Below are 15,039 nucleotides of genomic sequence, written 5' to 3' on the forward strand. Positions count from 1 at the left end.
CTGAGGACCAAGAAACCTTTTGAAGCCGCCAGTACTCATCTGAGCTTAAAACCCAGCACCGCGGAGAAGCGGGCCTTGGAAAGGCTGTTATATTGAGTTCTTTTTCCAGCAAACAAGATGCACATCAAAGGTGATGCGAGGAAAGCAAAGGCTTTTATGAAAACCCTGCCGGTAGTGCATCCTTTCAGCCCACCTGCCTTCTGAGTGACCGGCCACCATCCTGTCCCCCTGCCCGCGGGCGGCCGTGCTGCATCTCTGAGCTGCGGCCCGAGGGGTCACAGGTCACGGGAGCTCCCGTGCCATCGGCTGCCACTGCCCGGAGGGACCACGGTCGCCAGGCTGGTGTGTGAGGCTGATCCTGCCGTGTGCTTGCGTGTGACGTGGCACCATGTGGAGAGAAGTGTGAGGCCAGGCGTGGCGCACTGCTTCACACCAGAGCCACGGTGTGGCCTGCGAACGTCCGTGATGGAGAGGTAAGCGTGACCCTATGTCGCTATGGAACTATTGCCACTAATTACCCACAATCCCCTCTTCTACTGCTGAGGCAGCAAAACCACAATTTTGAAGGAAAGGAGGACAAGTCCAGCATCCCCAACCATCCCCAAGGCCTCAGTTTGAAATGAATGCTTAGAGAGCGTGGGGACAGAGAGGCAAACACCCTCCTGCGGCTCCGCAGCTCCACGCAAGCAGCCGTGAGGGCGGGGACGGGCCCCGACTCGTGGGAAACTTCCCTGAAGAGAAATGGTGAAGAGTGGCCTCAAATTTGACATAAAATCACAGAAAAGATGGTTGAGAAAAAGCAACAAAGTGTGGATGAGGAAAAAGAGGAAAAAAAGCCAAGAGGAAAGTAATCTGGGTTAAATACTAAATGTTACTATTAAATAGTCATACAGTGATGGTCGTAATGAGAGCAAGCACGTTCGCAGCACTTGCTGTGCACCGGGCACCGGCCCCAGCGCCTTCTCTGTGCTCGTCACGTGACCACCAAGCTTCATCCAGAGCCTGGGGGTCAGGTCCACCACTGTCCCCGCTTTACAGCGGACGGAGGAGGACCTGAGTCGGTGACTGTGCCCGGCGCCCAGAGTGAGGCTGGCAGAGGCAGTGTCCTCAGAGCTCAGGCGTCTGGGCCCTCTGGCCCCTCGGTGCAGAGGCGCTGGGAGCTTAAACAGGGACATGGTGGGGGGATGGGGAAGGGAGGGTCCAAGAGTTGTGGCGGGGGGTGGGGGGGTGGGGAAGAGGGATCCTTATCTCTAAAGAATAAACTAACCGGCGGCAAATCTGACCTGAACTCCCCGGGCTGTGGTTGCCACTGGGAGCCGCCTGGAGTGACGCTCTGGCGCCCACAGAGACTGGGAGACGGGGCCCTGTCCTCCTGATGGTCGCATCGCAGAGGGGCTCCAGGGCCCGGGCTGTGAAACCGGCAGAGGGGAAGGCTTCCCTGCATCTCTGAGGGAGTCACAGGTTCGAGTCGAGTCGGGGGGGAAGCCTGCCTAAGGTCACCAAACGGAGGGCAGCCATAGGGCCGTCTGGGTCAGAGTCTGGAAATTTCCAGACGGTTTAAAGAGAAGACGCTTTGGAACTGGTGGGCCGTCGGCTGGCCACGGTGGACGGGGATCAGTCCAGCGGTGAGACCACAAAGTGGTTTCATGAAATTATGTGACTTCTGCCATCTTCCTACTGGTTTCTCATAACTGTCTAACAATCACATAATAACCAGTAAGTCAATTAAAAAATAACCAAAACACAGAACACAAAGTGGGACCTTCCTCTCTTGACGCTGCCTGACCATCTGCTGAGGACCTCCTTTCCCAACATCCAGCTTGGAAAGGTGAGCTGAGGTCAGGCCCCGCCAGGCCTAGATTCCCCCATTCCTGGAGAAAATAAGGAGAACCGCGCCGGTCTGACCTCCATAGACAGTCCCCCCTACCGCTCCCCCCTGAGAATGCGAAGGCACCCCAACTTCCCAGTGTCCTTGATCACATTCCTAATGCAGCTCTCACCCTTGCTGGAAGCCCACCTTAACAGAACCCCAACTTCTCTCAAGCACTAGCCCAGAACCCCAAACGTGAGAAACAACTTTCTGTGAAGTAGAAACAAAGCCTTCGCTCTCCAGTTACCGACTTCCCCGCCCCCCCGTCGATAGACACACAAACGGACTTTCATTTAGTTAAAAAATTGTTTGAATCCATTTTTTAAAAAACACTTTCATAAATATCCAACCACTAATGAGATACTCTCAGATATGTCACAAATAATGCGTCTGTTCATGTGTTTCATGCCATCGTTAATGCGAGTGTACTTTTTATGAAATTTCTCTATTTATGGTTTTTAATTTTCTAAGTCATTAACGTTCACATGTGGATTCTCACTGCACTTCTGGGTAAAAACGTTTCATGGAAAAAAAACCCCACACGTTTTACTGAAAGCAGCACACTTGACACGGGCTGAATGAGGCAGACGTATGAAATACAAGCCCTAGTAATGGCATCATTCACTCTCCACCATAGAGGTAACTATCCAGCACGGGCCTCCTTTTCTGAAAACGGAAATGCAGGTGGGATCAGCATCAGGAATGGGCTTCCTTTTCATGTTTATTGACTAAAGAAAGTGGCAGATTCTTTTAGGAAGGGCGCTGGTGTCCAGGATTCACCTGACAGAAGGTGAGGGGGACTGAATCCTACACAATCAGGACCCACCCTGGTCCTGGGCGCTCTGACTGCAGGAAGCTCTGCTTTGGCCCAAAAGCCCTTTCGAAGCTTGAAAAGCGAGCCACGCGGCTTCATTCTGGCCAGGACTGAGGGCAGAGAGGTGCACGTGAATGAGGTAACTTCAAAATTATTGCTTAAAAATAGGATATGGGCAGTCTCGATGCCCAGTTTGAGAAGACGCAAAAATCTCTGTATTTCCCACGTGAGTTGAACAAGATAACACAGACGTTTCCCCTGGGTGTATTGAAATATGACTGACGTATAACATTGCATGAGTTTCAGATGTAGGATGATTTGACACGTGTGTCTGCTGTAAAACGGTGACCCCGCCATGGCCTCAAATCACATAGTTACTATTTCTTTTTCGTGGTGAGGACATTTGAGATTTGATCTCTTAGCGACTTTCCAGTATGCAATGGAGTATGATTAACTGTAGTCGCCGTGCCGTGCGTTAGACCCCCAGAACTCCCTCATCTTGTAACTGCAGGCTTGTGCCCTTTGACCAACATCTCCCCATTCACCCCCCAGCCCCTGGTAACCACCATCCTACTCTCTGTTGCTGAGTTCGGCTTCTTTAAATTTCACGTGGGAGATCATTCAGTGTGTGTCTTTATCTGCCTGGCTCTTTCATTGAGCACAACGCCCTGGACATCCATCCATGTCGTTGCAAGTGGCAACATTTCATTCTCTTTTATGGCTGAGCAGTATTCCATTGTGTGTGTGTGTGTGTGTGTGTGTGTGTGTGTGTGTGTGTGTGTGTTCACAAGTACGCATCACATCTTCCTTCTCCACTCACCCTTGATGGGCACCCAGGTTGTTGCCATGTCTTGTCTGTTGTGAATAACGCTGCAGGGAGCATGGAGGTGCAGGTATCTCTTCAAGACAGTGATCTCACTCCCTTTGAACATACACCCAGAAGCAGTGACATATTCTTTGGGTGATAAGCAGCTAGTAGGAATGTTTAAGCTACAGAACAATGTTTCGGTCTGTGGTCCCCTTAGTAGGTCCTGTCTCAGCTCTGGAAGCTGACGTCTGGTGACATCATCAGTTTGGTGAAGCGTCGTTTTTACAAATGCCGAGTCACACTTCAGTCCTTTACGTTCCCACCTGCTCAGCCTGTTCTCCTCCCAGATGAAGGCTTCTTCCATGGTTGATTCATATGCATTTATACCTAACAATTCTCACGAGATGGCCAGAGGACTAGACATTTTTAACTGATGGTTGATTCCTTTAGAAGCCCCCATTCCACCCTCACCCACCACATTTCATAATCATATGGATCTGAAATTCACTCTTTCTATAACTGAGCTATCAGAATGCATATCCCACTCACTCGTAAAAGGCATCATTTCCCTCCATTTTTGTAGATACAAGAAAACAAGACTTAAAATAATCCAAGTGTGTGTGGGGGGTGGTGGTGGTGGGTGGGATGAACTGGGAGATTGGGATTGACATGTATACACCAATATGTATAAAATAGGTAACTAATAAGAACCTGCTGTATAAAAAAATGTATACATTCAAAAAAGAAAAGGTACATGGGAGGGTATTTTCATCTGTCTTTGTGTCTGATTATATTTCTATTAAATCTTTATTCTACCTTAAAAAAAAAAGAGTACCTTATGCTATGATAATTAAATATTATGTTTTCCAAAAAAAAAAGAATCCAAATGACTTGCCCATAATAAAAAGCTGGCCGTTCGCTGAGCTGGAACTCGGTGCTGGACCTGGGCTCCAAGCACTGCGTTTCTGCAAGGGGTCGTCCTTACCAAGGCCTGAGGTCGTGAAACAGAGGCAGATGTGTCTCATCACGAGCTTTCATACTGAGGCAGGAGTGAACATGAAGCCGCATGTGAACTTGACGTCTGCGGTATTAGGGGACAAAGGTCACCACAAACTTCAAATGACCAGGAGGCAAGTCCTCATAAGATTCCAGCCTGCGGATGCTGAGAGGTCGGAGGTACGGGTGACACCCAGACAAAACCCCCAGAAAGGGGACTCCCCACACCAGGTGCCAAACACAGAACATGGTGTTCAAGCTGAAGCTGGACAATTTGGGAATAAGAGAAAATAAGGACAGTAAAATATTACAATCCACTGAGAAAAACAGGAACCCGTAGGTCCAAGCTGAGGATGATAGATAAATACAGACATTCGCATAGACATGAACCCACGCCTGACGGGGAGGGGACCCTTGCTCAGAGCCGGATGCTGAGTAAGAAGCCTGGAGGGTGCAGCTGTCGGAAGCATCACCCTCCTCAACCATCGGAACGAAGATGGATTCAGACGAGACTTATCAGTGGGCGCTAAAATCCGGGTGCGAAAGCGCCGAGGAGCGGGGTGTTTACATGGCCCTAAAGTGCCCCCGCAGATGGTGGCCTGTGAGCCGCACAGGGACACAGAGCGGCTGCCCCGGGTCGCACGATGGAATTCAACTTCCAGTGAAAGACGGTGGGATATTGTGCTTCTGGACGTGCCCCCCGGGGAGGCCACCGCACCCTGTGGTAGTGGGCAGACTGATTGTGTGTGTCACCTGGGCAGGGCTGAGGGATACCCAGAGAGCTGGGAAAACAGTGTTTCTGGGCGTTTCTGTGAGGTCGTGTGTCTGGACGAGATCAGCATCTGAACCTGCAGACTGAGTGAAGGCCATCCTCCCCAGTGTGGGCGGCCTCATCCAATCCACTGAGAGCCCGGACAGAACAAAGAAGCCAGGAAAGGGAATTCGACGGTCTGCGTCCGCCCTCGACTTCGGAGCACCTTTTTCTCAGGTTTTGGACTCAGACCAGGAACCCCATCCGCCCCAGATTCTCAGGGCTTGGGACCCAGAGGGAATTTTACCACGGCTAAACAAAAATGACTAAACTAGAAATTAAGCAAGTTCTCTCTAACTAAATAAAGGCCAAATATAGAGAAATCTGCCTGGGTCTACCCTTGCCAACGATGTTCTCGGAAACACTGGTGGACTTTGCAGTAATAAGAAACTCGGCTAAAGATCACCTGTACGACAGAAGAGGTCAAAATGATTTTAAAAATTCGTATCGAGACTCACAGAAGCCTGCTCAGCTGGCTGGCGTCATGAGGGACGTACTTACAATTCAGGATTTCTTTGATTACCTTAGGAAAATATAATCCAATGTCAGAGAGTTTGGATTGGCCTACATGACACAGAGAGAGAACATTCTGGACTCTCAAAGCTTTCTCTGTTACGGAACAATATGTTTAATACAAAACTAAAATACGGACATAGGATCTTTATGCCAGAGGAATTTCAGCCTCTTTCCAAAAAAGGGAAAAAGTTCAAAGAAAGGATATGTTCACCCCACACATTTTTAAATCTTCACCAAGAGATCTTCTGTAAACACCCAAGTTTCGCTTTTCCCCCCATGACCACTACTGTGATTGTTTCCAATGAGTTTTCTTCCCTTCGAAATGCCTTAATTAGCACACTCAAAAAGCATGCAGCCGTCTACGTATTTTGTTTTCCTGACAATGATTTTACATCCCGTGGACATTTCTAAGCCCGCATGAGACGTCACCTTCCCAGTCCAGTAGCCTCGGGCCCAAGTCCTGACGGGGAAGCTGCTGGGGGCAGCAGGCTGTGCTGGGAGTCTGGTCCCCGCCCCAGGGTCCCGGCTCGGGGTGCATCACCTGCTTGTTCCAGCTGTGAAGCTGCACTGTGACCCCTAATTAAACAAGCCAGAGGGGAGCAGGCAGATGTGCTGGGGACGCGATGGTACAGGAGAGACACCGCAAGTTGCCTTTTAAAGTTTTATTCACCTGAAGCAAGAGAGAGCTGAGAGTACGGAGGCACACACGCTATCCCACCAGCATTTCAGAGCCCCTAGGCCTGAGGGCACTAGAGGGCACGACCCCAGCGCAACGTCAGCTCACCTCCAACCCACCCCGTCCAGCGCCTGCAGACACAGCGGTGCAGCCTCCCGGAAAACATCCGCCTTTCAGCTTAGAAGGACAGAAACCCCTAATCACCAAACCTGAAGACTAAAACTGTAACGCACGATTGACTATCAAGCCACGCTGGGCGCCGCGGGCCCTTGTCACCAGCTGGGAACAAGCACCCGCGCCGTCTGGCTCCTGGGCCGCCCCTCACTGGGTGGGCGAGGACGCGGACGCGGGGAGGAGCTTGGGCTTGGCCTGCTGGGGCAGCACCACGTCGGGGATCTTCTCCCCGTGCTTGTATACGCTGACCGTCACGTCGATCTTCTCGCCCCCGTACTTGTTCTTGACATGGATGCTGTACTTGCCCGAGTCCTCGGAGGTCACGCCCTTGATGGTCATGCTGACATACTTGGCCTGCTCCACCTTGACCAAGAAGTGGTCGCTCAGCTCGATGTCCCTGTCGTTCTTGAACCACATCACTTCCGGGTCCGGGTTCCCGAACACCGTGCAGGTCAGGTTCAAGGTCTTGGGGGGAGGGTGGGCAGAGAGGGGAGAGTTAGAGAAAGAAAAGCCTGGCGGCCTCCAAGCAGCCTAGGCCCTCCACCCACTCGGCTATTGATCTGCCCTTCAGGACATTTATTTAGTCAACATGCTCTTTACATATGTAGGCACCACACTAGACACCAGGGATCCAAAAAGAGCAGGAAGTTCACAGCTTCCTGGGGCAGCTGGAGAGAAAACTCAAAGGTAATCTTTTCTATTTGTTCCCAGATCTAATCCATGCATAAGTTGATTAAAGAATTTCAAGGCAATCAAGCTCTGGGTTTTTCAGTAGATATTTTTAGCCTGGTTCTAAATTTCCTTTATATTCAGACTCATGGGTTCCCTTTACCAGTTCTTCTGGCAAATCCAGAGACTGCGTTGTCTTATGATAAACTGCATTGTGGACACTTAGCAAAGCATGCTTTCGGTCCAGGATAAAGTAAAACTACTGCTAATCCTCAATCCATGACCTGCAGGTACAGCTCGCCAGGTTTCCCTCAGCTGCGAAAGAAAAGGGCTCTACGTTTTCGTGTTTTGGCCTAATAAAAATTCTCTCAAGTAGCTATGTCCCCGTGACACTGAGATGGAATCACTCAAGCGCCCAGAGAAGTACCAATAGATATCAGTAATTCCAGCGACAGGTGACCGATGATAACTCCAATAAATGGTTTCCCTTATGCACCCCAAAATGACCTTGACAGCTGGAGCGGAGGTTGCTCTTTTTATTTCACACAAGGCGGGTGGGTCGCGTGGGCGAGGGTGTGGGTGGGGCCCGCCTGCCCCTTCATTCACGCCCTCGACCGGCCCCCGGGACCTGTGGCATCAGAGCCAGGTGGACACCGGGGCTGGAAACACCGGGTGTCACAAACACACCACGTAACGTGTCTCCCCGTGATGGGAAAGGGGCCCTGTGTGCATTCGGAGGGTTAGACTAGTCCCTCCTTTGAGGACACAAGTTTCCCAGAGGCAGCCCGGGCCCAGGAGGACCCAGGACGCCCCCTTCCACACCGGCTGCTGGCACTGGGCCTGCCGTGGGGACCCCCCACTTCGTTGCCTGCCCTCACCTTTCCCTCCATTATGGTCACCACGTCGGGTAAGCCGCCGAGCACCTTGCCGCGATCTGCAAGAGCAAAGCGCCTCTGCTGAGAAAACCGTCCACGGGGACGATCCCGGGGGTCGGGCCCCGGGCTGAGCACCGAGGGGCGCAGCAGGAGCTGGGAGGGGAGCACTGGCCCGGGAGAGGACACAGGGCAAGGCACACCGTAGGGGGGACCCGTGCTAAGGTGCAGGGTGGGAGCAGGGGGTAAGTGACTCCGAGCACGGGGGTCGTGAAACGGTCGAGAGGAAACGCGGCCGTGAGCCAGGCGTGAGGAGGAAAGTCTCAGCAGGGGCTCAACACAGGGCAGACCCCGTCCTTCTGTAATTTAGTTTGGGAACTGGGGGCCTGGCCTCTGGAGAGGGGATTTTGCAGGGGGATGTATTGCAGGTATATTTTCATTTTCTGTCTACTGTGATGCTCTGACATCTTAAGTCCCGCCTGGCTGGGCAGAGACAACCCCCCACCAGCCAAGGGCCCAGCCAGGAGCCCGCCTGTGACCTATGCCGACAGCCCGGCCAGGCCCGGCCTCCTCCGCCTTCCCCCGCCCCCGGGGAGGTGACCCTCCTCTGCCCGAAACACCCGGGCCGGGTGCCTGGCAGCTCGGGGCAGCCCTGTCACCCAAAGCCCGGCAAAATCACTAAAAGCAGCCAATCGTACGTGTTCCCCCCGCCCCGCCTGCCTTTCCTCTGGAAACCCCAGTAAAGGCCGTGGTCTCAGTCTTCCCTCCATCCTGTCCTCCGCCCTCTGACCCCCTGGCCATCCCCCCACATGCCCGGCGGGGACCTGCCTCTAGGACCCGAGAGCCCAACAAACTGTCCTTCCTGGCCCTGTCCTGAGCCTCCTCCGGTGGCCGCTCCTGACTGACCAGCTCGTGAAAGGACACAGAACAGGTGGTGGAAGGTGAAGGCAGAAAGGAGGCCGGGGGGGGAGGGGGTGGCGGAGCTGGAAGGCGGGCTGTGGGGAAGCTGGGGATGAGCAGGTGAGAGCAGCAGGGGCTGTGGACAGTCCTGAGGGTTTCCAAGCGGGCGACAGGGTTTGCTGTCTATTATTCAATGCACAAAATGAACACCCTTAAGTACAGACCCTCTGCCCCACCCAAAATAATATTTTGTGCTTGCTATAATCTAACATGTACTTACTTTTCTCTGCAAAAGCAGCTGCCCTGAAAATTAAAGGGGGGCAGAGAACAGAATAAAAGAGTCATGAGCAAATGCTATCAACCAAAAGCATCACACATTTCAGAGGTTTCTTAGAGATGAAAGCAAAATGAACGAGGAAACGTGTTTGCTTCTCCTAGAAGAACACATTCGGGTCACAGGGTCTGAGGATCCGTATGTATGTACTTTTCCTGCCGTTTCCCACTGCCCTGTCTTCCAGCTGATAAAACTCACAGAAAAGTTTCTTTTTTCGCCAGATTACATTGGAGATTTTTAGATATTTTTGAAAATGTTGGTATTTGATTTACCTAAATCGTCCATTCATCCATTCAACAAATATTTACTGAATAATCTAGTATGAGACAAAGACTGTTCTCCATGTCGGATGCTCTAAACCTTACACACATGTTTAGAAATCCCCAGTTATTCTTTAAAGTTGCTCTAAACACTGGGATATTGTTCAGCTAAAAAGAAATGAGAATTTTCTGTACCTTCCTCTCAATTTTGCTGTGAACCTAAAACTGCCCTAGAAATAGAAAGTCTTAAAAAAGAACCTAAATATATAACATTAAAAAATTGCTCTGTGTGATGTGTTGCTATAATTATACCTATTTCAGAAATTCAGCATTTAAATTCATTTAAATTAACCCAGGGTTGGGCTTCCCTGGTGGCGCAGTGGTTGAGAGTCCGCCTGCTGATGCAGAGGACACGGGTTCGTGCCCCGGTCCGGGAGGATCCCACCTGCTGCAGAGCGGCTGGGCCCGTGAGCCATGGCCGCTGGGCCTGCACGTCCGGAGCCTGTGCTCCGCAACGGGAGAGGCCACAACACTGAGAGACGCGCGTACCGCAAAAAAAAAAAAAAAATTAACCCAGGGTTATTATAACTCTAAAATTAATTGATAGATGCATTTACAGTTTAGAAGAATGCCTTCTTCTAAACACGGAATGGCTTAAATTGTTATTTTTAATCCCAGTTCCTAGGAAGATCACATTCCTTGGGTCAGCTAGACGTCCACAGATGTTCCCACACCCAGCCAGAACGACACCACGTCATCTGGACCCCAGACGGAAACAGAATAGCCAAGCATGCAAATCTTACTTGAGCTGCTGGAATTCGGCAAACGCTTCATCAAAAGCTGCAAGGAAATATTTTGTACATTAGTAACCGTTTGAACGTGCTCGGCTTTTACTCATTCCCTTAGCTGCCCTGCTCGTGACTTTGCTTCATGAAAACTGATTGGTTTGCTTAATGAAACAGCCAAATGAATGAAGTCATGTTCTCTGAATGAAAGTGGTAAAATCAGATAGCTTCCCTCTCAGCATCCCTGATCACTAAGGTCATCCCTAAGTACAAAATTACTAGGTGCTAAAGAATAATGATCTTACCTTGACCGGACAGGTCAAGTGACCGTTGATGGGTATCTTGGCCGTCAAAAATCTCGAAGGTGTATTTCCCTTTATCCTTCTCGGTGGGCTCGCAGATCTTCAGCCAGGCCATCTCCTCACTCCCACCAACTCTCATGTGCTCACCCGATGCAATCTTAGCATCCCTTTGAAAAAGTCACAGGGACACACTCAATTTAGAATCTCATATTATATGCACGATACCTGTGGGGCAATATTACACATCTTTCAGGGAGAGCCTCCTCTAACCGGCTGGAGCTGGTGTCATCATAGATTTTTCTGGATATTATACATTTACTAACTACATCAGCAGCTCAGCTCTGAAAACCTTCTGAAATTAAACCTGATACTTAGTTTTTAAAGATACCTTGTGGTTTAACATATGCTTATTGGTAATAGGCAATAGACTCAAATACTCTTGACTGTATGGCATTTTTCTGCTCAAAAAGTTAAAAATAGAGTCACCACGTGATCCAGTGGAGGCACACCCAGAAGAATTGACGGCAGGGGCTCGAACAAATATTCGTACACTCGTGTTCATAATAGCGCGACTCACAGTAGCCAAAAGGTGGAACCAACCCAAGTGGCCATCGACAGATGATGGATAAACCAACTGTGGCCCATCCCTATAATAGAATATTATTCAGCCTTAAAAAGGGAGGAAATTCTGACCCCTGCTACAACATGGATGGGCCTGGAGGACATTATGCTGAGTGAAAGAATCCAGTCGCAAAAGGAGAATGACCGCGGCATCGGCTCAGCCAGGACGAGGAGTGAACGCTGCGCTAGAGGGGGAGTCCACCAAACGCCAAACCACACGCAACCCGCTGGGCGCCCTTCTCAGAGCCCTAACCCCACCTGGGCTCTAGCGCAGGAGCCCACGGCCCCCTGAGCCAGCATGTGCACCGCCTGGCGCGTGACCCTGAGCTCAGCTCCAGAAAGGAGCCACCCGCCTTCCATCCTAAGCCCTGACCTGAGTTCTGACCCCGCCTCTGTCACAGCCCCGACGCCTTGCTGGACTGGGCACAAATGCTGTTCCCAGACACCATGTGAAGCTACCCGCCAGCAAAGGGCCAGCAGCAGACACCCCCCCCACACCTGGCTCCCCCTCCCAGCTCAGAGCCCCCAGCCTGGCTCCACCCCTGGGGTGAATTCCAGAACCCTCCCTGATCAGCAGTCCCACCCTCACCCTACACCCGCTAAGGCTGGCTTCTGCTGAATTAGCCAACTTTTAAGAAGGCAAACAAGTCCTGGTAGCAAAGCACAGCTGCTGGCTGCACTGAATCTGTTATCACTGTTACCCCCAGACAGTGACTTTGCCTCGAAGGACTATTTGTTATTGTTTTGGGACTTAAATGGGCCAAGTCGGATAAAACCTCTTCCTTGGTTTTATTATTGGATCACAAAACATGCCCAAATCCCATCACTCCCAGCTAAATTTAAAACATCTTATGTTAAGGTAAGAAAGAGGAGGATGGAAGAAAGCCTAGGTGTGTCTGCTCGTTTGTGCGAAAGAAACCCAGGAGATGGGTCCCTGCAGGGTGTGGGGAGGGGCTGGAGGAGAGGGTGGGAAGGGGTGGTGGGCGCACCTGCGCGGCTGCTCCACATCTCCCCTCCCCCAGGGAGCTCCAGGCTTCACTGAGATTTCAGGGGCCTCTGCATGTGAAATTTCCCGTTTGAATTAAAATCCAAAGCGTTTTCTTCTATAAAGAGGCCATGTGGCATCTTCAGTGGCTGTGATGCTTCTAAGTCTTCAGTGGTCCATACTTAGCAATTGGAGGTCTAGCCCTTTCTCGATGACAGAATAATTTCACCTTCGAGCAAGAGAACAAAATCCTTTTGCAAAGGGACATGTCTGCTGAGTTCCCCTTCGTATGCTTCTAACTCGTTTGAGATAGGTTTCAGCATTTCTTCTAAGTGGCCCTCGATGTCTTACTCAGCATTTCGTCAAAGAACAATCGGCCTTGCTGACGCCCCCATTTCCCCAAATCCTCACCATTCTCTATTGATTTCTCGCCACCCACTGGCACAGAATGTTCAGGACCACAGCTCGAGTCTCCCTTGGGCGTCCCTGACTCTGTTAGGTGGGCCATTTAGCATCCAGCAGCACATTGTACTTCTTTCTTTTTTAAAAAATAAATTTATTTATTTATTTATTTTTGGCTGTGTTGGGTCCTCGTTGCTGCACGCGGGCTTTCTCTAGTTGCAGCGAGCGGGGGCTACTCTTCATTGCGGTGCACAGGCTTCTCCTTGCGGTGGCTTCTCTTGTTGTGGAGCACAGGTTCTAGGCACGTGGGCTTCAGTAGTTGTGGCACGCGGGCTTCAGGAGTTGTGGCACACGGGCTCAGGAGTTGTGGCTCCCAGGCTCTAGAGCGCAGGCTCAGTACCTGTGGCGCACGGGCTCAGCTGCTCCACGGCATGTGGGATCTTCCCGGACCAGGGCTCGAACCCGTGTCCCCTGCATTGGCAGACGGATTCTTAACCGCTGTGCCACCAGGGAGTTCCCGCAGATTGTTATTTCAACAAATGTGTTATATTATTCTCTATTTTTCCAAGTATTGCCTCACAAGAACTTACTTAATAGTCAAATAGTGAAAAATAACCAAGGTTATGTTTCGGTGATAGAATATAACTATAAAATAAAGTTTAACATAGCATTGAATACTATGTAATAGTCAAGTAGTAAAAAATAACTAAAGGTTATATTTTAGTTATTAAAGAACTGAAGAAATACTTGTGTTGATTCTGCTTGGAGAAGAGAAGGCATGGCAACAACCATGCTCAGGAGTCCGTGGAAATCTGCAACACGACTGCGAGCTCTGTTGGTCTCTAGGGATGGTTTCTTCTGATACAACTTTTTTGATGAGGCAGACGTGTGATCTGAGCCCTTATCTCTCAGTCCGTCTGTCCGCCTGCAATCAGTCCCCTCCTTTCGGCTGGATGGCCCTCGGCACCGTAGTGGCCAGAATCAGACCAACTAGTGTTCGATCCTTGCTCTTTCACTTACTAGCTGCGTGACTTTGAACGAATGATTTATCTTCCGCTTGCAAAACCTCAGTTTTCACATCTATAAAATATGAGTATTAATACCAAGCTCATGGGGCTTTTGTGAGGGTTAAATGAAATCATGTGCGTGAAGTGTATAACACACGGTAACACAACATACAGGTACCCGCGTGCCCAGGCACGTGTTCCCGCAGGATGTGGCATGTATTTAAACTCTGCATGCCCGGCACCCAGCACAGAGCGAGCCGTGCCCTGGGAGGCAAAGCTGGAGAAGCAGCAGCCCCCTGCAGGGGACAGACGCCTTTACCAGGGAAGATAAGACCCTTATCACAGCTGCACACAACTTACTGAAAGATGATAGGCTGTAAATGACAAAGAAGCCCAGAGAAGGAAGTGATTCATTCTCCTTTTCCAGGAGAAGGTCTGATTCCGCTAGAAATAGACATTTACTCCTTGGTTTTAAAAAATATATCCTTATCAACAATTACATCACAAAACTACACCAGAGTTTCAATCTTCAAAGCTCCTGTTGTTGGAATCCTCCAGAAAGAGCCACTTCCCCACAAACCCCTTAGTATGGGACCTGCAGTGACTGCACCCGATACAGATTTCCATACTAACTACCAAAAACAGAGATGCAGGATTCCAAACACAGATGCACTAAGACGTCAGTACATCTTCTTAGTTTATGCTTCTGATCATAACTAACATCTAAGACAAAAGCACAGCACGTCCAAATGTAAATAGGAAAAAGATATCCCAAGACATTTATCCATTCAGCACTTTGGTTTACTCACGAATAGATTCACCTCAATAATGCTTTTACAAGTAAATTAGTCATAAGCATGAAGTTTGCCTCTTGAAATGTTAATTAGGGAAAATAACATCTAAAGGCACGACGTGGACACTCTGAGGTCCCAGTCCATGGAGGAGCAGACGACTTTGGTATATGGACATCACTGAAAACTTGGCCTGCAAGTGTTGATCATGTCCTCAGGTTAGAGACAGACACCATGGTCCCCGCTCCATCCGCCCCCTTTGACGGAGTGCATTAGAGATAACCCTGGGGGGATGGTCGGAAGGGCAAACTCCAGGGGGCTGGGGGCAGGCACTCGTCCACATGCTGTGACCATAATGAGATTCTCCAGTGTTTTAGTAGCGAACATGCCCACCTGGACAGGCAACCAGCAGCAGACATGAAATACAGAGAAAACCTGCTGTTTGT

At 50.2% G+C, this 15,039-nt stretch overlaps 1 protein-coding gene across 2 annotated transcripts in view; it reads right to left on the bottom strand.

The window, feature by feature from the left end:
- Positions 1-5,993: 5,993 nt before the first annotated feature.
- The window catches only part of MYOM2 (myomesin 2), an 88,557-nt gene continuing 79,511 nt past the window's right edge, over positions 5,994-15,039 (bottom strand). For both annotated transcript variants that reach the window (XM_082680254.1, XM_082680253.1), the window contains exons 33-37: positions 10,791-10,954; positions 10,504-10,540; positions 9,387-9,409; positions 8,213-8,268; positions 5,994-7,130 (exon numbers count right to left, since the gene is read on the bottom strand). In XM_082680254.1, the coding sequence (XP_082536380.1) occupies positions 6,813-7,130; positions 8,213-8,268; positions 9,387-9,409; positions 10,504-10,540; positions 10,791-10,954 (598 nt within the window). In that variant the 3' untranslated portion in view covers positions 5,994-6,812. The remainder of the gene's footprint in view (positions 7,131-8,212; positions 8,269-9,386; positions 9,410-10,503; positions 10,541-10,790; positions 10,955-15,039) is intronic.

This window comes from Grampus griseus, assembly GCF_964374135.1.
Source record: "Grampus griseus genome assembly, chromosome: 21".
Taxonomy (NCBI): Eukaryota; Metazoa; Chordata; class Mammalia; order Artiodactyla; family Delphinidae; genus Grampus; species Grampus griseus.